General features: G+C 43.1%; 1 protein-coding gene across 1 annotated transcript in view; it reads right to left on the bottom strand.

Annotated features, from left to right (window-relative positions):
* The window catches only part of CAMK4 (calcium/calmodulin dependent protein kinase IV), a 329,227-nt gene that overhangs the window by 27,736 nt on the left and 274,844 nt on the right, over positions 1 to 26,647 (bottom strand). The window contains exons 7-8 of the mRNA XM_019532473.1: positions 25,334 to 25,408; positions 12,937 to 13,012 (exon numbers count right to left, since the gene is read on the bottom strand). Coding sequence (XP_019388018.1) covers positions 12,937 to 13,012; positions 25,334 to 25,408 — 151 coding nt within the window. The remainder of the gene's footprint in view (positions 1 to 12,936; positions 13,013 to 25,333; positions 25,409 to 26,647) is intronic.

Genomic DNA, 26,647 nt, shown 5'->3' with positions numbered 1-26,647 from the left:
GTCAAGGAGGGGGTGGGGAAAGGCACTGCACTGGAACATCCTGTTCTCCTATGGTGCTGGCCAGGGACCCAACTTAATTAGTTTGAAAACCTAGTATGCTAAACACAGCTGTGACTCCCAGGCTTTATTCATTTGAAAACCTAGTGCATGTAAACACAGATGCGACACTCCAAAATAAACAAGTTTAAATTTTATAAACCTATTTAATTTAATGAGGATTAAAATCCGTGGTGTGTACAGGCACCCCTAGTTTGCATGTGTAGGCAAGCTTAGACATTGCTACGTTGATGAGTCTGTATCATCCCCTCTGGGAAGTTCCTCCTGGGGTTTCAGGTCCACTTCAGGGTATCTGACTGTGCATAATATTTCTTCCATAACCTCAGTCATGCCCTGTCAACTTTCATGTCTAAGGGCACAACTCAGGTAACAAAACTCTTTTACACTTTAAGCTGTTTGGTTTCTTTTATGTGACCATAAAACGGATGCTGTGATTTTTCATTTTGGCTTTCTACCTTTCTTCTAATATCACTGTGAAGCAGGAATCAGAGCAGGGTGGATCTATTCTAGGCAGAAAATCAGCTTCCCTGCTTAGTACACTTTTGGTGTGTGTGTGTGGGTGGGGGTACTGATTTTGGGGGAAAATTGCATGTGTTTTGAGAATAAATAGCATGGATGACTGCTGCCACTTTAGTCGGGGGCACATGCTCCCCCAGTGACCAGTCAGTGACCAGAGTGGGGAGTCCCCCCTGTGGCCAATCTCGACTGGGGGAGTCCCTCTGTGGCCAATTGCACTGACCGGGAGGTGGCTGCACTGCTCCCAGAAGTGGCTGTGGTGCTTCATCCAGGTGTTCCAAATCCCTGGCTGGCACTCATGGTGGGGCATCAGTGCTCCTGCCTGCCCCTCCCCACCCACTGCCTAAATGGGGAGTGTGTCCTGCCAGGGGGTGCACCAGCACTCTCAGGGGTGCACATATACCCTTGTGTACCCTCTACACGTCGCCACTGGTAAATAGAGTATGTACTGTCACCTACTGTCCATAACAAATTATGGACATTGATGAAATGTAAATAGTAAACAATAGAAATATTTCACTAATAAAGTGTCTATTGACACACAACAGAACTGATTTTACCATGCCTGATTGCACTGGGAGCTGATTGCAGAGAGCTGATTATAGCTTCTTGATTGTACATCTGTTTTCACACCAAACCTCATTAAGCCTAAGGGCAACCTAGTCGTACTTCATAGATTCATAGGAAGTTAGGGTTGGAAGAGACCTTAGGAGGACCAATCCCTGCTCAAAGCAGGACCATCTCTAACTATATCATCCCATCCAAGGCTTTGTCTAGCTGGGTCTTAAATACCTCCAACAATGAAAATTCTGCAACCTCTCTGGGTAACCTCTTCCAGTGCTTTATTACTTTATTAGCGATAACATTTTTCCTCATATCTAACCTCACCTTCCCTTGCTGCAACTTGAGACCATTGTTTTGCTTACTCAAATCTGGCTTTTCTAGAGGGAATGGGTACATGCTAGAAAACTTGGCTCTCAATGATTCAGGAATATTTTCTTTGGGTACAGTGTTTTGAGCAGAGTATCCTATTTTCTATCTTTTTCTTCAAATTGCTTATGGAAATGGCACCCTTTCCAAAAGTTCCAAGAGCCTGTATGTGATTTTCAATGTCTTTGAAAACTCATGGCATCAGGAGAGGTTCTGGATGATTGGAAAAGGGCAGACATAGTGTTCATATTTTAGAAAGAGAAAAAGGAGGACCCAGGGAACTACAGACCAGTCAGCCTCATCTCAGTCCCTAGAAAAATCTTGGAGCCGATCCTCAAGGAATCCATTTCAAGGCACTTGGAGGAAAAGAAGATGATGAGGAACAGTCAGCATGGATTCACCAGGGGCAAGTCATGCCTGACCAAGCTGACTGCATTCTGTGATGAGATGACTGGCTTTGTGGATGCAGGGAGACCAGTGGATGTGGTGTACCTTGATTTCAGCAAGGCTTTTGATATGGTCTCCCACAACATTTTCACAGGCAAGCTAAGGAAGTATGGGCTGGATGAATGGACTGTAAGATGGATAGAAAACTGGCTGGCTTGTTGGGTTCAACAGGTAGTGAGTGATCGATGTCAGCATCAGGCGTTGAAGGTAGTAATCAATGGCTAGATGTGTATCAAGTATCAATGGCCAGTATCAAGTGGAGTGCCCCTGGGGTTGGTCCTGAGGCTGGTTTTGTTCAATAGCTTCATCAGCAACCTAGAAGATGACGTAGAGTGCACTCTTAGCAAGTCTGCAGATGACACCAAGCTGGGGGGAGCTGTAGATACATTGGAAGGTAGGGCTAGGATTCAGAGTGACCTACACAAATTGGAGGATTGGGCCAAAAGGAATCTCATGAGGTTCAACAAGGACAAGTGCAAAGTCCTGCACTTAGGTCGGAACAACCCCATGCACGAATACAGGCTGGAGGCTGACTGGCTTGGCAGCAGATTTGCAGAAAAGGACCTGAGGGTTACAGTGGAAAATAAATTGAATATGAGCCAACAGTGTGCCCTTGCTGCCAAGAAGGCTAATGGCATACTGGGCTGCACTGGTAGAAGTGTTGCCAGCTGAACAAGGGAAATGATTATTCCCCTTTATTCAGCACTGGTGAGGCCACAGCTGGAGTACTGTGTTTAGTTTTGGGCCTCCCACTACAGAAAGGATGTGGACAAATTGGAGAGAGTCCAGCAGAGGGCAACAAAAATGGTGAGGAGGAAGAGAGGTTGAGGGAACTGGACTTATTTAGTCTGGGGAAGAGAAGACTGAGCAGGGATTTAATAGTGCCTTCAACTACCTGAAGGGTGGTTCTGAAGAGGATGGAGCTACACTGTTCTCAGTGGTGGTGGATGAATAAAGAGCAATGGTCTCAAGTTGCAGCAAGGGTTAAATATTAGGAAAGACTCATCAGGAAGGCAGTAAAGGACTGAACCAGGTTACTTAGAGAGGTGGTGGAATCTCCATCCTTGGAGGTTTATAAGACCTGGCTAGACAAAGCCTTGGCTGGGATGATCTAGCTGGGGATACTCCTGCTTTTAGCAGGGGTTGGACTAGATGACCTCCTGAGGTCCCTTCCAACCCTAATTTTCTATGATTCTGTGATATTATAACTCAATGCTGTTCAGCCTGCTTTTCTACCTTCTTTTCTGTCCTGATGTAACTCCCTCATCATAGACAAACACTTACAGCAAATGAGTCCTATAAGTAGATGAACAGTTACCCAGTTCTGGGTGCCGTGCTTCAACAAGGACGTGCTAAAGCTCAAGAGGGTCCAGAGAAGGACCATCAGCATGATCAGGGACTTGCATGGCAAGCCATATGAGGAGAAGCTGAGGGGTCTTGGACTCTTCAGCCTAAACAAAAGAAGGCTGAGAGGGGACTTGATTGCGGCTTACTGCTATATCAGGGGCGTACATCAGGGGCTTGGTGAACAACTGTTCACCAGGGCACCCTGGGGGAAAACTAGAAACAACAGCTACAAACTCCTGGAAGACAGTTTCAGGCCAAACATTAGGAAAAACTTCTTTGCAACCAGAGTATCCAGACTATGGAACAAGCTCCCCCCAGAGGTGGTGCAATCATCACCCTAGAGGTCTTCAAAAGAAGACTGGATGATCACCTGGTTGGGGTCGCCTGACCCCAGATGTCTTTCCTGTTCATGCAGAGGGCTGGACCCGATGATCCTTTGGGGTCCCTTCCAGCCCTGTGATTCTATGATTCTATGAAAATCTTCAGTCTTGTTAACCAGAATTGAACTAATGGATGAGACAAGTCCATATTATTAATGCCACTAGGAATTGAGTGACAGAGCAAACTCACTTTTCACCAGAGGACATCAGGGCACTCAGATCCTTCCTGAAATATAGCCACTGTTTAGAATCCTTTTTGTTTTATTCTTTCTCTCATGACCACTGCTTAAAACACACTTTAGAAGACAAGCCCAGACTATGAGCATCAGCTCAGTATACAGCTGTTCAGGATATACAGCTATCTTCTCAATATACAGCTATCCCCTCTTCAGCTTCCCATCATGGGAGTCTTTCTTGTCCTTGAACAAAGCTCACAGTCTTAGAAAGCTGCCAACATGCTGTTTATAACTGCAAATACAGTACATGAATTGCAGTAAAACTGAACCCTAATCACTGTGGTGCACTTGCAAGTATAAGCTAGGCCCCTGAGGCCCCATCTAACTGGTTAATCATGCCTTAGGTGGGTGTGATGTGTAATCATGTCTTAAGTGGTTACCCAGCCACATGTTCAATCAATGAAAGGAGTGATGAACAGAGGAATAAGCTACAAAGTTATTCCACAAAATATGTCAGGGGTCCCAGCTGTGGGTAGAGGTGTATGTGTGTGGGGGGGGGAGGGGGAGGGGGAGTACCATGTGCACTTCTGGAAGCCTGGGAGCTCACAGCTCACAGGGATCCCTGCTGCAGTCTGCCTCACACACCCTGAGGCCTGGGAGACTGTGGCTATCGTGATGTTGCAGCCATGTGGCGCTCCATGTCCTCCCATGGCTGGGAGATTGCAGCAGCTGTGATCTCCCAGCCACAGGGGGGCTTCATGCACCCATCAGCTTGGAGATCACAGCAACTGCAGTCTGCTTGCTGCAGAGATCCCTGGGGTGCCCCGGTGGCTGGGAGCCCAGGTCAGCTGAGGGGCTTTTAGCTGTGGGAGCACATGGTGTGCCCCCACAGCTGGGAGCTCTGCCAGGTAACCTGGGCTCCCAGCCAGGGGGCCTTGCTTCTTCCTGGTACAGGGGGAACCTGGGATGGAGCCCTCCCTGCACTGTCAATAAGGCACAATGGGATGTAATGTGCAGTCTACACAATTACATCTCTTGCCATGCACATGTGGCATTGCAGGAGGAACAAGTTTGTGGATTACACATGACATACCATTGCACCTTTACCTGCACTTGCAGAGGGGCCCTGAGCCACTGTATAAGCCAAGTCATGCATAATGTAGGGGAGCACTTCTCAATCTGAATATCAAAGGAAATCTCAAATGCAAACGGTAGATAAAAAAATCCTGCAGCTCTCAGAAGACTAAGGAATTCATTTCAGTAAGGCCATTTGAAGCTCTCACAACAGCATAATTAAAGCAGAAATATGTTAATAGCATCTAGTTGTACAGCCAAAACAACTTTTCTTCAAATCACATCTCAGTCCTTTTAAAATTTAATTCCATCCTGAATGGAAAGAATTCATGCCTTAGGCATGGCATAGTGACATAGCTGCATTCAGAATTATATTTTATAATGATGCAAAATACAGCTGTCCTAGACGTAAACTGGAAAAAATATAATTGCAGATTGATGGCTGTGTGTAACCTGCTCCAAAAACCCAAATGCTATATTCCATATCTGTCTGGCTCTGTTGTGGGTGTCTATAAATGATCCTTGCACTTAGTCAGACTGATGTAGTGATAGATTTTAGTAAAATATTCTCTGTTTACTGCTACTAATAATTTCATAGCAATTCAGTGATGCAGCATCTTTAACAGCATGCAAACTGTAAAAGAATTTCATTGAAGGTGACTCTCATGCCACATCCATGATTTTACATTTGTTTCACCTCAGCCATTTGGCTGAATTCAGAATTAAAGCAGCATAACTAAAGAGGTGATTTTAAATTAATTTAACTAAAAAGGTATAACACTTAATAAGTAAATGCTTAACTTGACTTAAACATGGCTTGTATTAATTTATTTTACATAAATTCCTTCCTACATTAAGATAAATCAATACAAACCTATTTATATCTGATTAGGAATAGCTGCATGTTAAATTGTACCAATTTAAATAAGTTGGTATAAACAATCCCTTTAAACCAGTGCTACTCTGACTATAGATCAGACACCTCCATTTTTTGAATTGCATTAGTGTTTCCAGTACGGGATGGTATTTCTGGCTGTTTCTTCATAGAAGGAATACTACATTTTCTTGCATACAACACAGACCTTTCCCCCCACAAATCAACCTCCCAAAACTGTGGTGTGTGCGTGCCCAAGTCAGCAGAGAAGCTGATTTTCTTCCTGGAATAGAAACACCCTGCTTTGATTCCTGCTCCGCAGCAGCTTTGGCATTAGTATTTAGGCAGCTGAAGGAGTCAGTTGGCTTAATGGCTCTTTTGTTCTTTAATCCACAGATTTAACAATCGTTTCTCCTTTAAATAGACTTGCTGTTCCACTAACCAACCTAACCTTTTTTCAGTCGATTTTGTTGTCTGTTAGCTACTCTTGATTTCTCTCCTCTGTTTTTCACAGCCATGGGGACCATCTTCAGTAGCAGCTAGGGTTTCAGCTTTAATTAAGAAGGAAAAGGAAGATGAGTGAGCTCAAGTTTAGGGTCTGTCCCTGCTGTGAAACCATAACTCTGGAAAAACCTTTTTTACACTCTGGGTCATGCTGTATGCAAGAAAATCTGGTATAAGGGAACATTTGCTGGTGCAAATTGCCATCATTCCATTGACTAAATGGAGTTATGAAAATGTATACCAGCTGAGGATTTGCTCCCACAGAACTTACTGCAGGAATAAAGATGCACAACAGCATTTGTTCCAACAAACTGTACAGTGAGGCTCTAACTGGCTATAGTGTATAAAGGAAAATAAGTTTGTGTAGGCAAGAGTCAAAATACAGATTAAATAAAAACTTCTACCAACATGTACAGAAATGGATCCAGGATTCCAAAAAGGAGGGGTGGAGGGGTGCAGTTGCAGTTAGCATTGCTGCTGGGGTGGCTGTACCCTATTCCCAGCCTCCACCCCTGTTCCTCCCACCAGAGCAGGCAGATGGTGTTGCAGGAGCAGCAGCTGGGGACTTAAGTCCCAAGGAAGGTGTCCCAAGGAAGGTAAGTATTCTGTTCCTTCCTTCTCCATGCTCAGAGGCATGTCTGCTGCCTTTCTCTCCCCACTCTGTCCTTTCCCTTCTCATTCCCACCATCTCCTGCCTCCTGCTGCCAGGTACTGTCCTAAGGGTGAGAGGAGCTCCTACCCATTTCAGATGGGTTGTGGGGAGGCTGCACTCACTGAGGCCTGTGGCAGCGGCTAGGGGGCATGCTCTCCCTCCATGCATCTGCTCCCAGGGTGGCAGAGAACATCTGGGAGGAGCAGGCAGAGAGAAGGAAAGTGTCTGTTCACTGCTGCCGCAGTCCTGGGCTGAGTACAACCTCTGTGCAGCCCAGATGGAGTGGGCAGGAGGTCCCCTCACTCCCTGGCTGCTTTCCCAGTGGCAGGCAGGGGATGGGGGAATGGGAGAGGAGGGGAGAGGTGCCTTTGAGTATGGAGGGGAAGCAAGGGAGGGAATGCTTCCCTTAAGACTTACATCCCTGGCTGCTGGTTCCAGAGGCATGGTCAGAAAGGGGTCTGTGGCTGCATCACTACACCCCCTCTGGATGGGCCTCTGAACACATAAATCTTTTTAGCATTGTACTTAATGATCATACTAAATACTACCTCTTCAGAATATGTATTTTATATGCTATGCTCATTGTAGTTAGTACAGAGACAAGTAATATCTACTGGAATATAAGAAAGTAGGATTGTTCCCAAATTTGTATATTTAATATAGTACACTGCAAATGACTTCCTAATTTTAATCCTTATTGCATCATAAAATTAAGCATATCAAACCTTACACATTGCTAAAAACTGTGAAGCATACAGCCACACTGAGGCTAAATGGAAGAGGTAAGAATAGGTCTTACTGTCACCTGCACCCAGCAGTCAGTCCTCTGGGGGCAGGGAACAGCAGGAGGAGGAAGATCTGCTTGGGCTGTGTTTCACCTGGAACTGTAGATTGGGGTACACTACATACATCTGATATGGTACAGAAAGCTCAGTGGGTCCTGGATGCATGTGCTGAACAACTGGAATAGTTAGAACAGTGGTGTCCAACCTTTTTATGGTGAAGATCACTTTTTGGCATCCCAGGATCTACTGCACCCCGCCCCCACACACACACACCTGCCCCACCCCTCTTCCCTCCCCTCCACCCCACCAACAAGCTGCCTGGGCTCTGATCCCAGTCACCCAGCACAGCCCAGGTGGTGGGGGTGGGGATGTGGGGGTGTTCAGCACAGCCACATGCGTCCTGCCACTCCAGATTGTGGAGCCTCTGACAGACCGAGATCAAGTGCCAGAGATTGACTGGTTAGTGACCACTAATGTAGATAATGAGCAAGTTTATTACAAGTGCTACTCTGCATGTCTGAATGATGAGATTCTGCATTTTATAACTTGGGCTTGGCTAAACTTGAACATAAATTTGGACTGAAGTACAGTGTGCATATAAAATGTATTAATTAATCTTGAGGACAAGCTTATGTTACAAATGTGTGCCAGCAAATCCTTGAGTAGATTTATATTCAAAACCTTTCTGCTGGCGTAATTACTTCACCTATGTAAGTGGAGTAAAGCAGAAACTACTGCTTGGCTTCTGGCTACAGGCATGCATGGGCACTTCAATGCCTTCAGTTGGCTATTGTGGTCCAGCCAGCAGTTGGTGCCTTCCCAGGGTGCAACTCATGCACAGCTGTTGAATGGAGCCACATGGAGCTGAAAATACATGGTCATGCAGGAGCTCTAGTGCCTTGATGGTGACTGCTGTTGCTGCCAGCCATCCTGTCAAGAAAGGCAGGTAGATGCAGATGTAATCTAAATATCTCCATGGGTAGACAAGCCCTTGTCTAAATCTAAGTTTATCTTCTAAGGATAATAAAACAGTGATATCCCTCTGCCAAAGTTCAAGTTTCTTCTCCAAACCTTTGGGATTTGGAGCAAGATAAGGATTAGTTTTGGAAGTCTCCAAAACAGCTGTCTTGCTTTTTGTTCAGTATTTTGATGAAGAACATGGGACCTGAGGTGGATGCAGCAAAGCAAATATTAGTCTATACAATAAAAGTGTGTCAAAATCTCTACACTATCGATGACAATGACCCTCCTGATTTATTGTATTGCTCTCTTATGGAGTTTTACACAAGCTTTTGCTCCATCTGAAACTTATCTCTGCTATGGCTGCTTCTCTCCCAGAGAACCAAAGAAAGGTAATGTGATACCTGAAAGTTTGTCCCAGTCTGTCCCAGTCATGCAGTTAGTCCAATAAAAGAGATCATCCACAGAAATGCTTGTCTTACAAAATTTTAAGCAACTAAATACATGATATAATGGAAACTGTTAGGCAGTCTCAACTACAGGTGTCACTGTTGCTTTGCTAGTAATGACCTGTTCAATTGGCTCAAGCAGTGACAAGGTGGCAATTGGGAACAGTGTCACAAGCCTCCTGTGTGACCCTGAAACAATCACTTAAATCCCCCAAGGCCTCATTTTATCCTTCTGTAAAATGAGAATTAGAATACAAAGGGGGTGTCTTTGGACCAAAGAGGACAAGACTTGACAGTGTCCAATACAGGAACAGAAAGGGCAAACTCCAGTCTGGCCTTGAGATGAAAATACACATTTTGGAATAAGAGAATAACAGAAAAAAATCAGCATCCAAACAGTGGGCTTGAGAATACACTAATTGTACTGTATGTGCACAATTGCCTAGTTTCTTCTTCCATATACAAACTGCAAATTTGAAGCTCTCAGACACAACTTATTAAACACTTTGGTTTTCCTATTCCAAATTTCCATTAGAAGTTTTCCATTAGTTCCCCTGCTGTCCATCTATCACTCTCTAATTTCTTATATTAAGGAAAGGCTGTAACTTAATTTCTAGAAAGGAGAAAACAGATGATTGATCTTAGTTATGTTTCATGTAAAAAAAAAAAGTTGTTATATTTTCTGAGCTTTTCTATAAAATCATTCATTTCCCTCTCCCAGAATACGCTTCCCAAACAGAAGCAGAAATGATTTGAGGTTTAGAGAGTCTCTCACAGAGATGCCTGTCCCAAGGCTGATTTGAGTAACTTCATATTTGGTCCTGTTCAAAAGCCAATGTTATGCTGTATTCACTTACATCACTTGTATCACTGTATGGATTATGTTATGCTGTCTGTATGGGACTTTACATTTTGGGACATAGCTTACTCAAAGGCTATGGCTACATATCTAAGACTCAGTTGTATGTAAAAGGAACTGAGGCATACATGCCTAAAGAAAAGGGCCTATTGGCTAAGAACATTACCATTCCCATTAGCACTCCCTGGCCAGCAAGCAAAAAAGGCTACTGTTGGAATGGGCACCCAACAGTATTGCCTACCTATAATGGAAAATATCAGCCCCACAATAACAAAGGCATCTCAGGGAGCTGGGTCCTCAGCTAGGGGAGTTTCAGGAGCTCCAGGAAGGAAAGTATTTTCAAGAGACTTCTTAGACTTTTCACCAAAGTGAACAATGCTGGTGATAGGAGGAGCAACTTGGAGGTATTTTGGAGCTTTCTATGAGCTAGTCGTGGTCTTTGGATCATTTCAGGTGTCAGGGCTGGCAGACTCAGAAGGAAGGCTAAAGGCGGGAAACTCTAAGAAGACTCCCTGGAGGATGGTGCTGTAGTCAGGAAAGAGGGTGAGATATTTTATCTGATTTTGCATATTTTATCTTCAAACTATGTGACCGGTTTTTCTTCTACAATTCTTTTCTCCTATAGAATAAATCCTTTTGTTATCTTGTTATCTTGTTTGCCTATGGAAAAGCATGATCTCAGAGTGTGTGATGTTCCAGGCTAGCCCCTTCTACAGAGAAGGTACCTAGAATTCTTTCATGACTAAAGGGAAAATCACCGAGAGCTGGCAAAGATTCCCCTGCTGTAGCTGTGTGGTCTGGTGAAAGGGCAGTGGAGCTGAGGCTTGCAGGGGTAAGCTGTCCGAGAGCAAATATTGGTCTGTTCCTTGAGATAAGCAGTGGGACATCAGAGGGAAACTTGGGGCTCCAGTGGTACCCTGCTAGCAAAGCTGTGATAATATGCATGTGTACCTTTTATCTTATTTCATTTTCCTTTCCAAGGATAAACTGAATGGGCATGTCCCCATGAGTGTGCATGTGCAGGGGTTTGCATTTCCCATGGGACAAATAGCAGTGGCACATATTTCTGCTGCTGCTGTTTGTTCCTGGGTATGCCCCTGCATGCATGGTAAAGTGAACCAGGTGGGGCAGGAGAGGTTAGGGCCAGCACCTGTGCTAGCCCCAGCAGTCTCACCTGGGGTTCTGGAGGCCCCCCAGTGCAGTGGCAGTGCCAGCCCGGCTGCTCAGAGCCTGGCTGGCAGCCAGAGTGTGGTTCTGGCTGGCCAGGCTCCTTTTCTGGTAGTATACACTGCTGCAGTGTGTGCTGCGCTGCTTTTTTCAGTGGCAGGGTTTTTTTGACACTGGGATCTCTTGGTGTAAAAAAACCTGCTGTGCTATAAATTAGCAGCATGGCAAACACTTGCACATGTGACACATGCAGCTTGCAGCACCTCATACCGCTTTGAGGTGCCACAGACTGCAAGTCCACGCTCGTGGGGACGCACCCAATAACTGCATTCTGTAAATATAACACACAGCAAAACAGAAAAGGGAACCAAGCATCAATGTGGCCAAAAAATGAATAGAGGTCATGTGTTCACCCAGGAAGGAAAAAGTCAGCAGAAAAGATGTAAAGTGTGTACAATAACCTTCCATTGTCAAAGGCTTACATGAGAAAAGTTCCATCTAGGCAGCACAAAAAACCCCTACATTCATCAGTAAAAACCAGACCATACTTATGTAGGCGCCTATGTAGCAGGGGGAGCCCTACGATGCAACCTGGCTAAATGTAGCCAGTAGAGTCCTACCTACCTGTGTCCTAAACTTAGCTTGGGAAGTCATAACCATACACATGGTCCAAATCCTTGCCCATTCTCTAACCCTACTCCTAGCTTTAGCTATGCAGAATGAACCAGAGCTTTTATAAGGCTGCACAGGAATGTACAAAATGATGATGACAAAGTTTACATCCATGATATGATGGCATAACAGTAGTACTTATTAGTGGAAACTCATGGCATTGCCTCTTTTGTTTATAATGTATGTGGTTCCTTCAACTCTTGGTTGTTCATATAATGCTGACAAATATTTTACATGGTCCTTGCCCCAAAGAGATTATTATCTGAACAGGCAAAGCAGAATATGAAACACAAGGAAAAGTTTTAGTATCTATTTATTGTATTCAATAATGATTTAAAAAGAATCTCCCAAGTGTTCAAATGTGGTGAGATTTCATTTTTATCAATTGGTTAATCCTTGCATGAAGTATCTTTAAAAGGCTACACAAGTAATTTAAAGTATCAGCTTAAGTTTTACTGAAGAGGAAAAGTAATTTTACAAAACTTATGTCAAATTATTAAAAAATATTAGAGAAAAATCAAAGTGAAAACATATCTCTTGGACTTTTGCAACCCAAATAATTGCTAGAACAATGACATATGCATGCTTATAAACCAGAGATAGGCAATTATTTTGGGCAGAGGGCCGCTTACTGAGTTTCAGCAAGCCATTGAGGGCTGCATGACAGGCAGCCCAGGGCAGATTAATATTAATTTTCTAAATTTTTTAGGGGCCCTGCAGGCTGGATAGAATGGCCTGGCATGCCACATCCAGCCCCCAGGCTGCATTTTGCCCACTTCTGTTGTAACCAGTGTTGTTTATAAAATCAGTTTTATTGTTGACTCGGTGCAAAAAGCAAACATCATAAATAGCAAAAATAGGTGAGATTAAAAAAATAATTTTTACTAATTGAAAGTGTCGTAATTTAGTTGAGGAATATGTTACATGAGACAAAGTTTGACATTTTTCAATGCTTCTTTATCTATAAAGAATTTAAAATACTATTAACATATAACTTTTAGAAAACAAATTGCAAATCTTTTCACTTTCCATTAAGACAGGTCAAAACAAAATCTAGAGAACACTCACGATTACTATCTAAACTTACAGGATGTAGGTGATTATCCCCAAAGACCACATGTCCACCTCTGGGCCATAGGCGCATCCTCGTAGTATTTCTGGTGCTACAGATAAGAAAAACCTTGTCAATGAAACAAAAATTTAATGTAGTAGTAAATAATATTAATATAGGTCCAGCATTTCAAATGTGTCTTCTTAAAACAGTACAAAAAGGACCTGATCATAACTTAGTCAAAATTTCTATTCACTGATTAAAGGAGCAGGAATTATAAAGCCTGAATGAAGAGAGTGGGAATTAACTATAACTTAGAAAGACAAAGAGTCATCTTAACTTTGATCTCAAAGTTTTAGCTAAACAACCAAATCCATGAATGGGATAATTCACAATAACCTGAGTTGTATGAAGTGTGTGGTACTTGCATTTATATAAAAAGTTGAAGTCACCGGGAATCCATAATTAAAACAAAACAATTTCCATTCCAAGCCCTAATTCTGGCCATGTCCAAGTCTTCTGTAGCTTTCAATAATCTTTTTGATTTAAATTTTCTTATGTTTAGTTTCAGAGGGGAGGACCTTTTCTTTTCTTTTTGCATTTTGGCTGTGCATTAAAGACTGATGCTTAGGCTTTTGCAAGCTGCCAAAGTAATAACTCCAGAGTTAAGGCTTCCCTTGAGAAGATGCTGTTGCCCAATACAAGGAATCCAAACTTGCAAACAGAAAGCAAGAGCTTTCCAATCAATTGCTATTGCCACAGTCGGACAGAGGGGAGAAGGAGTCTCAGACAAAACTCTTAAGCCTGAAACAGTGAAGATGAGATAGATATTCATGACCAACAAATGAGTGAAGGTGAAACCAGGATGCTTTGTGGTTCTTACAAAATATCCACTTGTTGCCTGTGAGTAATGCAAGATCCATGCTGTGGTGTGCATCTTAAAAATGTGTATGCCAGCAAGCACGATTTAAGCCATGAAAGTGCCTCCTCTAAAATACTCCTCTGCTTCCCACAGCTTTCAAATACAGTTTACAAGTTTCTGAGAAGAATGTCCACATACTGTACTTCTAAGAACACCTTAATAAAAAGACTCATTCCCTACCAAACCTTCCATTTGCTCCTAGGGAAAAATGCCCTAATATAAGCAAGTAGAGATAAAAAAAATCTCAGTGAAATAGAAGAACATAACACTTGACAGTGAGTAGGGTGGAACCTCACCAAACTCTCTCCTTGACTTCATTAAATTGGCCTTCCTGACCTTCAGTCTGTCCTCTTTTGAACACGCACTGCTACGGACTTGTCCTTGATAACAGTCTACGGAGTACAATTTGGCTACTGAATGTCCAAGCCCCTTTCAAAGAAATTCCCAGTCAGTGGATTTATCTAAACATGGAGACAGCAAAATCTCCTGAGGTCCATTCCAATGGTCCCCTTCTCCTTCCTCTTTTTGTCCTTATTCATAGATGTTAGGGCTGGAAGGAACCTTGAAGATCATCAAGTCCAGCCCCCTGCCCCAGGGGCAGGAACTCAGCTAGGGTCAAAGGATCCCAGCAAGATAAGCATCCAAACATTTCTTGAATGAGTCCAGAGTAGGTGCCTGCACCACTTCTGGAGGGAGTCTATTCCAGGCCTTGGGGGCTCAGACAGTAAAGAAATTTTTCCTTACGTCCAGCCTAAAACGGTCTTGGAGGAGTTATGACCATTGGTCCTTGTTACACCTCGGGGAACTCTGGTGAACAGACATTCCCCCAGATCCTGATGCACATCTCTTATGTACTTATAGGCTGCCACCAGGTCACACCTGAGCCTGCGCTTTTCAAGGCTGAAGAGTCCCATGGCTCTCAGCCTCTCTTCATAAGGCCTGTTCTCTTGTCCTTTGATCATGAGCGTGGCTTTCTTCTGGACTCCTTCCAGCTCCTTGACATCCTTCCTGAAATGCGGAGCCCAGAAGTGGAGGCAGTACTCCAGCTGTGGCCTCGCCAAGGCTGAGTACAGCGGGAGGATGACATCCTGGGATTTACATGAGAAGCTTATGACACACATGGGATGCAAGTTCCTCCAGGACTGCCTCCCTACATCCACACTTCCTGCACACCTGGCCCTATGTAGCACCAAAGACCTTGGGAAGACCTTCTGAACTTCCTTGTCTTTAATTTAGTGTTTCACTAGTGTACTTCTAGAAATACCAGTTGTCTTCCAAAAAAAGTTAGAAAACAACTAAACTACAGATCTTTTATTATATTTATGAAATGCTGAGAGTCAATCTTTATATTTTATGTTTTTAAATATAAACTATTATTTAGATGCAAATGTGGAGGCAAATCAATATTCTCCTGCAAACAAGGAACATATGAGCAGTGAGGATTTATGCACAGCTACATAAATTAAAATATGGAGGCTGACTCACTGAGACATCCTGAACAACAGCATAGTGCTAAAATACTTTTGGCACCTCTTTATGCTGTAAAAAAAGGGAAAAAATGCATCCCCCCATATAACTGACATCTGAAGGGACTGCCAGAACCATATTAATGGTATGCCTACCTTGCTGACTTTCTGAATATTCTGCTGCACTTAGGTGCTATGCCATTTCCCTATCGGTCACATTCACACTCATGTGGAGGAGGACTGGTAGCTAGGGTACATACCAAGGCTAACCTGTGACCCACTGTCTCCAACAACATACTTTACAGTAGCTGCAACAGAGTTTAAGTATAAGCAGTTCCTCACTTCCATTATCGCATGTCCGTGTACCTGTCTCTTCCCTTCTACATATCCACTTATTTTCACACACCCTCTAATTGCAGCAAATTATATGGCACTTTCTGTTGTCTGGCTCCATATTTGACTTTTCATGTTCCATCTGCCCCCTACTCCATCCCAGAAGATGAGCTGAGGGATAGCCTCCCAACATACATTTAGTTATCTGGAAGAGCATTTCAGGATTCTTCTAAATATATGGAAGGGGATATTCCTGTGAACATGATTTTAACTGAAATACAAAGAATAGTAACCATTCCCAGCCATCTTCAGGCAACTAATATGGCTGGGCACCTACCAGGTGGATTTGCAGCCTGGGGGACAGATCGAAAGCAGTATTGCAAGGTGAAGGAAGCTAACCAGGGGTCCAGCAATGTACCCACTATGTGCCCATGCTATACAAGGTACTTGCCAGTACCTTGAGCTCAGAGCCTACTAAGTACAGGGAGAGAGAGAGAAGTGGGGGGTCTACCCACATTTTACAAAGAAAAGCTTGCTCAGTAAGTCAGTCTAGCAGACATCCTGGGAGACTTCTTTGAGAACAGGTTCAGGAGTGAAACAAAGCATGGCTCTCCAAAGACAGAAGCACAGGAATGGAGAAGACAGAGTCAACCTGGTAATTGCTACCTGCCTTTTTTATTATTGCTCTGTGGGGAGTTATGATGCTAAGAGGGAGAGATTTCATAGTTTAAGACTACTACAGACACTGTTATGAAGAATATTGTATCATCCTTGGAGTATGTTTCACTTTAGGAAGGGGGTGGAGGCAAGAGTACTATACTTCAATATTTCACTTTCCTTCTCACCTAGTTTTAGCCATATATATTCCAAAATGGCTGCTAAATTTGGAGAGCCAAATTAAATCCAAGAGTACTTGCTGTTGCATAATTCTACCTTTGCAGTTCTAACTGCAATTACAGGGTAGGGTCAGGCATCTAACAAGCAGAGTTTTTTTTCTTTCCCCCAAAAATATTGCCTATGATGAACGGGTTGCACCAATGTACTGCTATTAATCTGCACTTCTGCAGAGAAAGTACGGAACATGGATTATAGCTTTACTTCTCTCTTTTATGTGCTATAGTCAGCAATCATAAGTGCTCTCCTTGCTTTGTCTTGTTCAAGAGATGATGTCTGGGAGGGTGACATTTATCATAATGCTCCTGTTGCTTCAACTCACTGTATCCCTCATCTGTATAGAGTAATAATCTTTGGGATTATAAACTGATGGAGTCTTTTGTGCTCAAGTACCCAGATTTTGATCCTCATCCTCCATTTTGTGTCCTTTTGTGGGATGCTCTTGGTGGTTTGAAAGGTAGAGGGAGGGAAGTTGGAAGTCAGGGACTATCAGTTTCCACGGTCTTGTTCAACATTTTATCAGTGTTTTTCTAGTTTTTATCCCCTTCTTGAAGATGATACTTGAAGAAGGAATTCTAGTTGAACAGTTAAGTTACTCAGCAGAGAAAAATTTGCATGTAATTTGCTAACCCTCTCTTCATGGATAAGCTGGTTTATCATCAGGATACCAAAAAACCTTCTTTATACACATTTATGGAACTTTACCACTAGCCTGAAATACCAGCTCTACTTTTCATTTGGGAACTTTCAGTACTATTTATGTCTTCATTTGTTGGCTACCCTCAAAAAAACAGATAGGACTTGCTACTGGTAACTCCGTCCAAGTGGCCGCATTTACACGAGATGCTTACTACACAGTAGCTCATTACTGCTGTGCAGTGGTGTCACTGGGCACAAACCAGAATGTGATGTTACTGCGCAGTAGTAATGAGCTACTGTGCAGTAAGTGTCACTAGGCAACCATGCTGGGACGCTATGGTGCAGTAACGCCAGTTACTCTGCAGTCATTTAGTAATTGGTTACGCAAATACTAAACGACTGCGCAATAACAAATATGCAGTGGGTGGATAGTGTAGATGTGCCCTGTTAGGATTCAAAACTCCTAGGTGGTTTTGTTTTTCTAAATATTTTTAAAATGTGTGTAAAGTATCCTTCCCATCTGTTTTTTTCCTAAGTTTGCACCTGAGAAATACAAGAGAGGCACGCCAAAAACAATCAAAGTTGCAAACTGTGACCGTGTGCTGATACAGAATAAAAGATGGAGGATTTTTTTTTTCATTTTCCTATATTGTAAAAGACATAATGCTTTTTCTTTCAATGTCTTCCAGATCAGAAGAAACAACTATCCCAGTTAGGAGGCCGCCTGAGTAGAGAATCCCACTAAGGGGGAAAATAGAGAGTTATGGATGATGTGGTAACAGAGATGCAACTAAAACATGAGGAAATCGTCTGAGTTCTGGGTCCACTCCATCTGAAAATACTTGTTGAAACAATTTTGAAGTGATATCATCTTCCTGTCACTTTGCAAAATGCTTGCTTGCAATTGCATTTTCTTTTCTTGGGGCATTTGTAGTGAAGGTATAGTTTGGTGAGCCACTGCAAAGGATAGTATCAGGGTCCTGTAGAATAACACTTGGATCAATTGTGGGGTGGAGTAAAGAGGTTGGGACTAGGGAGATAGTAGTGATATAATCCTCATGGTCTAATCTTGGCTCTGCAACCAAGTCCTTCGGTGGCAATGAATGTGCTATATGAACGATCCCTCTGCTGTCCACCTGCAAAATGGTAATGACCCTTTGGTACCTGGAAAGGGTGTTGGGAGGATAGATAAACATTTTGCTGCTCTCTGGTTTGAAGTAGAATAATAAATGCCAAATTCTATCCCACCTTCCTTGAATAACAGCTCCATAACTTGATGCAAGAGGCACTCACTACCACACAGGATTAGACTGTTAATATCATATATAACTTCTACCCACTTTCCTCTTCCAAATTGCTGTCCACAAATCCCCAGCATTCTCTTTTTCCTGTCCACGTACATAATAAAACCAGCTGTCTTTTACAGTAACACAAATATAGGCATAAAAATGGCTTCTGGTTGGATAGTAACTACAGCTTTATGACAGTTGGAAAATAAAAGCAATGGTAGAAATGAGCATGAAGATTGCTAATCAATATTAGCTTAGAGAGGCTAGTAATAAGTGTAATTCCAAGAGATGCTTGGTTCCTGTCTGTGTTTGGTAAAAGACACTACCCATCAACATAGATATATTATCTGAATCCTATTATCATTTATGTTACAAGCTAATAAAGTCATCTTATTCTTTTCATCAATGTCTTCCTATTCCCTTTTGTTTCTATAGTAACAAATGCCAGGAAGCATAGTAGTGCAATATTGTAACTATCTGCTCCTTCTCTCCCTTTTCCACTTCCACATTCTTTTTACTGTTTTTTCTTCAGTCCCTATTTGAATTAGCTGGTGATACTCTTTCATTTATATAAGGATATAACACTAAAAATAACCACTTCAGTAATTTGGATACAGACAGAAATTAACAGACAGGTGTACTCACTGTTTCTTACCTTTGCAGGACAGCTGAGGTTGCAGTTAAATTGCTTTTAATACGTCATATAAACCAAGCCCTGCCCAGACTACTATAGCATTAAGAAATTAGGGTTTGTCTATACTGCATCCCCATCCCATCCCACAGAGAGGGTTACAAGCATGCCTTGCATGCTCCCTTCTGCTTGCAAACACCTAATCTAGAAGTGTGGTGGTGCTCCCAGAACACTCCCTTGTGGCCTCCATGCAGGAGACCTCTGTCTCCAGTATGCCCGAAACCAACTTCTAGGATGCCCCCAGAATAGCTTTACAGTAGCATTGCCAAATTTGGTGCAGATGAGTTGGAGTGGGTTGGCAAGATGTTTTTGGGAGCATTACCAGAGACATGCCTCTTAGGGCAGAAATAGACAATACCAAATGAAGTAGATCAGCTGTTCCAAGATGTGTCCTAGCATAGCTGATCTGCTTCAGGGGGCAAAACGTGTGTTGCTTATTGTCCCACTCATTGATGCTGCAGGACAACAGGCAACATGTTCTTCCAGGGCTTGAGGGGACCAATCATGTGCACCTCAGGAATTCCAGGGCAGGATTGGGTCTCTCAGGCCCTGGGAACACCTTCCTGGCTTTCCCTGCTTACTGAGATATGCCCCTGGGATCTCTGGGGCATGCCTCAATAAGCAGGGAAAGTCAGGGTTTCCCAGAACCATCCTGGATAAGCAGGCTACTTGCTGAGGTCCTGGAGGTCCTGGAGATGCATCTTAGTAAGTGGGGAAAGTCAGGCAGGCACTACCAGGTCTTGAGGGATCCGATCCTGCCCAAGAATTCCTACGGTGTACAGGATTGGACCCCTCAAGCCCATGGATCATATGCCTGGAGTGGCTGGAGAGTGTGGACAGCTCCAGGCTGCCCATGCTCTTCCACCATAAATCAAATAGAGGTCTTCTGCCATAAAGTGGCACAAATTATTACTACCTTTTGTTGCAGCCAAATTATGGCACAAAGGGTATGGCTGTCTATTTGTTTTTGCTTTATGATGGCATTAAAAAAATGTTATAGCAGTGCACAAGTGGTGAAAGGTGACATCTGTTTCTACCACCAGGGACTGCCCGAATCATCAAAGTTCTCCAAATCTTTTCCGAAGATTCAGAGAGCTTTGAATCGATTCACACCTTTAAATTGACCCCCGATTCAATTTGGATTCGGAGATTCAGCCACCAAATCAGACCGAATCTCCTTCGAGTTGAATCACCACCCAAAGCTTTACACAGCCCTGGTGCACAATTCGCTGCTCTAATGGTATGTCTAAATTGGAAGCTTATACCATGTTTGTTGTCAACTACCCACCTTCATCCACACTCTGAATTCTTAGGTCCTAGGACCACAGCAGATGTACTTTCAACATTAGCATGGACTGGGGTTCACAAGGTCTGGTGGGTGTATGGCTCAGCATACGCTTAGAGCATATGCTACAAATATTAGCATAGCTACCATTTACTTTTATGGCTGAGCCCTGCCTAGCAACAGTCTATGGATAACCCCATAACTCAGTGGGAATGAAGGGTTCTTAGCACCCTAGAAGATGGGATTCTCAGTGAAGAGGACATCATGGTGGCTAGATACCTGCAGGAGGAGTGTGGCACCTCCTCCATCCTGCATAGATGGGTCTGTATGAGCAAAAGTATCTTTACTTACTGCAGAAAGACTAGGCCTATGTTGATAACTCTCATTCTGCAGGGTGGGGAAGAAGGGAAGTAGGGAGGATAAACAATACTTCTTTGACCCCAGGAGATCTTCCTGTCAAGTAGGTCATAGAGCTCATAGAAAAGATATTAAAACTGTGAGTCTTGCAGTAAACTGAGTAAACCAAGCATTTTAAGAGGGCCTGGACCACTTCACTCCCATGTTATCCTTCAAATCTGCATTTAGTAACTGTCATCTTTTTGATGCCTAATGTGACATAATTCAGTGGTTTAGCTTTGCTCTTAGTGGCCAAGCGGACATACCGGTTTAACACCACAAAAGTATGACTTGTTCAGAGTTTATCTTCTCAGTGCTCGAGGGCTTTTCATATTTGTTGCATTACTTAACTAGACTGGAAGCTGTGACTTATTAGAGGCCAAGTGCTACAACCAAATTTACAATTAGTTTTCAGAAGTGGTACCATATTTGCTCTTTGTCTAATTAACCAGGTTATATTTTACAATGTAAGGTAATTTTCTATCATGTTCTCTCTGCTCCAAAACATTCTGTGTTATCTATGTTTAAGATTAATGTCACCTATAAATATATGGTTACATTTTTCCGTTATGTGTTATGGATATGAAAATTACAGTCATCGGCATTCATTTTGTGGATGACTTATTTTCTTCTCAAAGTGGTAGACAATAGAATGATCAGAACTTAATTATTCATGGACTATCAGCAGTGCTACAATTTCTAAATTCAATTCATCAGGACCTTGTCCTCCCACTTGGTAGCTGCAGAGCCTGTTTTTGTCTAAGAATGAGTCCCTGTGACTTTGTTTAATTTTTAGCATTTACACTTTTTCTTTTATGTTCAAGTGAGACATGTTCATTATTAAATGCCTCAGGCTTGTGAAGTACAAATGTGTTATGCTGTACTGCTTTTTACTAAAATGATATTTAATCTAATATGAAAATGGACAAAATATAATTTAAGATACACATGGTCACATTAAAAGCAGAGGTAACCAGCAGTACAAATATAGAATTAATATTTTAACACATTTTGTTTTGCTGCAGCAGTTTGCTTTTTAATGATGGTGATTTAGTATTTAAGCAATTCAGTTTAGCTTTACAAATCTGGGCCACATCCTACACTACTGATGTCATGAGAGCTTTGCCACCAGTTTCCACACATGCAGGATCAAGCACTGGGAGAGTGGGTCTCTTTCATGTCGGAATGTCTTTTTTCCAACTGAATTCAATAATTAAGGTTAGATTTTCAGACAACTGGCTTCAGGAAAAAGATAAAACTGTACATAATGTGTATAGTTAATGAATATTTCTCCATGTAAATCAGTAGTTGCACATGCCATTACCTGATCTGCAAATACAAATATAGAATATGTATTCATATGCAGGTCAACTTTCCACTTTGAAAAATTTAACTGTTAGTGAAGAAAAAGAAGACATACCAGAACCGAGTGCCTAAGGCAAGGCTCTATTTTTACAATTGGTGTGTGAGGTCCATAGCAAACATAAGGTAAAACTGTATCATTACAGCTTGTCAAATAGCATAACAAACCCTCCCCCCACAAAAAGATAGACTTATTGAATAGCCTAATTTCTCACCTGGTTGTAGGCATTATGCATTACACTCTATGGGCAAAAGTCAGATTTCACATTCTAAGTCTTGATTCCAAAGTTACATAAATAAACATGCACCTAATTTGTTTACACAATTATTATGATTGCACAGGCACATTAGATATTTTTGCAAGCATGCAGACAGGTAGGTACAAGTTTGTATGAAAGCACATCATTTGTTTGTATCATTGAGTACTTGTATTATCATGGATATAACTGCTCAGAGAAATTCTGTCTTACGTAGATGAATCAGATTCTCCTCCTCCACAGGAAGCTCTCTGATATTCCCCCATTGTCCTCAATTGTGTGCTTAACACAGTGGCCACGTACAAACATTCTTTTCTAGTGGTGGAAAATTTGCATCACTAGAAATGATTCCAGGAGAGGGAGCAGTAGAGCTATTCAGTCTGTAATAGCCCTCTCTCCTCTACTCTTTGTGCCTTTGTAAGGCTGGGGTGATCCCAGTCTGGGGAAACCATGGGCTGATGCTGCTATAGTCCTCCCGTTTTCAGGTGACTGGAACAGTGGAACAAAATACCCTGCCTACTTCTTACAATGGGGACTCTGATATGAGAAGCAGGCAGGAGGCTCACAGTGCTGCTGCTTCTTCTGTTTGGTTCCCACCCAGTGACAGCTGAGTGAGCCGAGCTCTGCAAAGTCCCTGCCCATTCCACACACCTGAGACCAGTGGTGTAGGGAGTGGGGAGGTGCTTTGCTGAACTATACCAGGGAAAGCCTTCTCAAGCCTGGTTCCTGGCCTTGCTGGCTTCCCCTTGCTTCCTGCTGGGTGGTAATTTAAAAGTTTGTTGAGCTGAGAACTGGGCTTAGGGAGGCTTTTCCCAAGTCCACTTCCTGTCCCCACCAGGTTTTAAATTGCTACTCCTGCTTCACAGCTGGACAATGTGGGCAAGAAGGGTAAGCCAGAGGAAGCCAGCAAATCCCCTTTACTATCCCTGAATTAGGGGGCTGACTGGTTTGGCAAAGGGGCAGCAGGCACCTGCTGCTACCCTTCCCACTCCTGGACTGGTCTGGAAGGGGAAGGGAACTGCGCAACAAAGTCCCCTGCCTGCTTCTAATTTTAGCTTTTACTCTAGAAAGGTAAGTGAGGAGGAGGTAGTATCACTCCCTGCACTCACTTTTTGTGCTCAGGAGCTGAGTAGATGCAGCAGCAGGGCAAAGCTCCCACCTGTTTCCCATACTGGGGATCCCAGCATAGGCAGCAGAAGGGGGGGCTAATAGGGCTTAGTCCCCCCCAAACATGGGCAGCAGTAGGGCTGCAAGGCAGCCCGGCCGCAAACCTCCAGCAGCTGCAGCAGGGATGGGGTGGGGAGGGGCACATACGCAGTGGTGAGTGAGGGAGTGGGGCTGGGGCAGGCATTGCACAGCCAGGGAGGACTGAGTCGCAAGCAGCTCATCTGGGGGGGTGCGACTCCTGCTATTACATTCACCCCTGGAGGGCATCAGGGGTGTGTGCCCCTGAATCTGCATGGTGTGGGGTGGGCTACCACTGTAGGCTGGGGCTAGGGTGGTGCTGGGCTGGCTGTGCTGCCCTCGGTGCGGGTTGTGGTGTTGCTGGGAGAGGGCTAGGGAGGGCGCTAAAACCACCCCAAAATTTGCTGTAGCCCTCTTTTTCCCCCACTCTGCTGCTGCCCACCCTGCCCTGAGTGCAGCCCGATCCAGGCCCCACCAGGAAGAGCCTGGTGCAGCCCTTGTCACAGCCTGCAGTGGCAGCCTGCCCTCAGCCTGCACAGATCCCAGGCACACCCCCCACCCCATGCCTCCTGGTGTGCATACAGCAATGGGAGCTATCACCCCCCACCCTGCTCCAGGCACCCCCTGGACAAGCTGCTCGTGGCTCTTTTCCGTGCCCCACCTCAGCTGTGCACGGTCTGCCCCAGCTCCAACCCCACTCCTTCCCCCACCCACAACAGCCCTTTCCCTTCCCCCTGACCCTTCCCCCACAGACTTACCTGATGAAGGGGGGGGCATGTGCACATATGAGCATGTGCACTCAGCCCTGCCCCCCCCAGATTCTCCCTCCACCTATGGATTCTAGTGTGTGAGAAGCTGGCAAGGAGCAGCTGGTGGCTGCTCCTCCCCTCCCCTCCCCATCTATGGGAGGGACCAGAGGAGCTGCTCCCAATGCCTTCTCCAGACTGGGGTGACTCTGGTCTCAAGAAGGCAGGGAGCCTTTCCTCCTGGCTCTACTCTTCCTGGTCTCCAGGAGGAGTTAAGATGGAAGAAAGTGTACAAACATTCGTTCTCCTGTAAGAAACTTCTACCAGCTTATTTTTCTCCCAGAACTGCCATTTTTGGTCTGTGAAAAAAGTGGGAATGTGTGTACACTTTTGGTTTTTACCAGGACAATGGCAATTCTGTCGGTAAAAACTGAACATCTGTACATATATATGTGTACTAAAGTGTTCTGCCTTTTTGGGGCTTAGCTTATATCACTTTCCTTAGTAATAAAAGTAAGATAGATATTTTTAAAAATGTCACCTTAAGCAGTTTCTACTCTATTTAAATGTTGAATATGTATGCTATGTCTTATTAAGGCCCTACAAATGGGATTTTTCCCATTATCCTTTGCATACCCCAGACTCCCAATGACGTCAAGGTAATCTATTAAGACAATAGTTTTATATAGATTTTGATGAAAATATGTACAGTGTTTTAATACACATTATAAAATTGCATTATCAAACACAGTTGAATTGTGGTTGGTGTAGTTGGGGGCAACTGAAAATGTACAGTTTTAAAAAAGCAATCTAGATACCAATTTCTGAATTCCAGTTTTTGGTTTCAGCTGTTCAAGAGTCTAGCAAACTAAGGAACTTGTGTCTCACTATACACAAACTAGCAAATATAAAGTTGTTCCTGAATCTAAATGTAAGTCCAGTAAATTGTAAGTAATAAAGGAACATACCACAGTACCCTGGAGTTCCACAAACTGTCTTCATGGTCACTTGATCTTCCACAATCTTGGAAAGCCCAAAATCAGCTGTTAAGATTTTTAGAAACATAAAAGTTCTTACTGCCTCTATCCTTGTAACACTTGAGGTAATTAAAATGAGCATAGATTCAACAGTGGAAAGTATTTCACTTTTCTTTTAGAGACTCCTATTTTAAATTACGATAACTGACATTAAGTATTTTTGGAAAATCATTTTATAATAAAGAAACAACACATTTTGTCAATGGATAAATCTGTCTCTTTCATTTACAAAATATTTTTAAACTTTCACTTGTGCTATGTGCTTCAAAGACAGGAAGATACAGTAGCTAGTACTCAGGAGTCATTAGTGTACTCTTAACTTCTGAACAAAAGCCGAGGAAGAGGGAAGCATATGCAAGCTATAGATAATTTAGATTTTATACAATGGACCATTTCCAAGTGTGATTTTATCAGATACTTTCAGCTAAATGGGGGCTAGCCAGGTGTTTGATTCAGTCACAATCTAGAAGAGCATATAAGCTTAAATGATTTAACAGAGCTACTCATGTGCTCAAAATAATTTAACAGAACTACTTGCATGTTATGCCTCAGTGATTTCCTGGGCCAGGGCCAGAGTGCTTATCTTACAGATCAAACCTCTCAGTAGTATTTGGATGGCATACTTTGTAAAAACTGCAGGTTTTGCCAGCAAAGATGTTGGTGATTGCGTGTGTGGGGTGCCCTCCTCTCCTCCTCTCTGCAAAAATACTGAGCCCTGAAAGTCAGCATGGTGTTATAGGTGGTACCTTGCATATTCCATCTTCCCACAGAGCGATTAAAATAATATATTCAAAGATTTGAATAATCTCAGGGTCTTGCTCAAAGTCCTGGTTAGATGATGAGAATCTGCCTTTAAAATTGCCAAATACACTACTTTTCTGTATATTTTGTTTTGAATGTGGGAATGTATATTCTGTGCAGAGACTGACAATATAGCACTTGATGTTGTGTTGTGCTCTGTAAATGCAAACAAAAAGGCCTGCTTGTCTAAAGCTGTATATCAGTTATATCTATTTTTATATTTATAAACAGAAGAAGCCTGAAATACAGACTAATTCATTACAAATCAAAGCTCCTTTCTTTCTAAACATTAATTTTCACCAAAAGTGGGACTTCATAGATTTCATAGACATTAGGGCTGGAAGGGACCTTAGGGCTGGAAGGGACCTCAGGAGATCATCGAGTCCAGCCCCCTGCCCAAATGGCAGGAAGTCAGCTGGGGTCATAGGATCCCAGCAAGATAAG

Source organism: Crocodylus porosus, unplaced genomic scaffold, assembly GCF_001723895.1.
Source record: "Crocodylus porosus isolate Cpor-Errol unplaced genomic scaffold, CroPor_comp1, whole genome shotgun sequence".
Lineage (NCBI taxonomy): Eukaryota > Metazoa > Chordata > Crocodylia > Crocodylidae > Crocodylus > Crocodylus porosus.
This window is presented reverse-complemented; position numbering and strand designations above follow the sequence as displayed.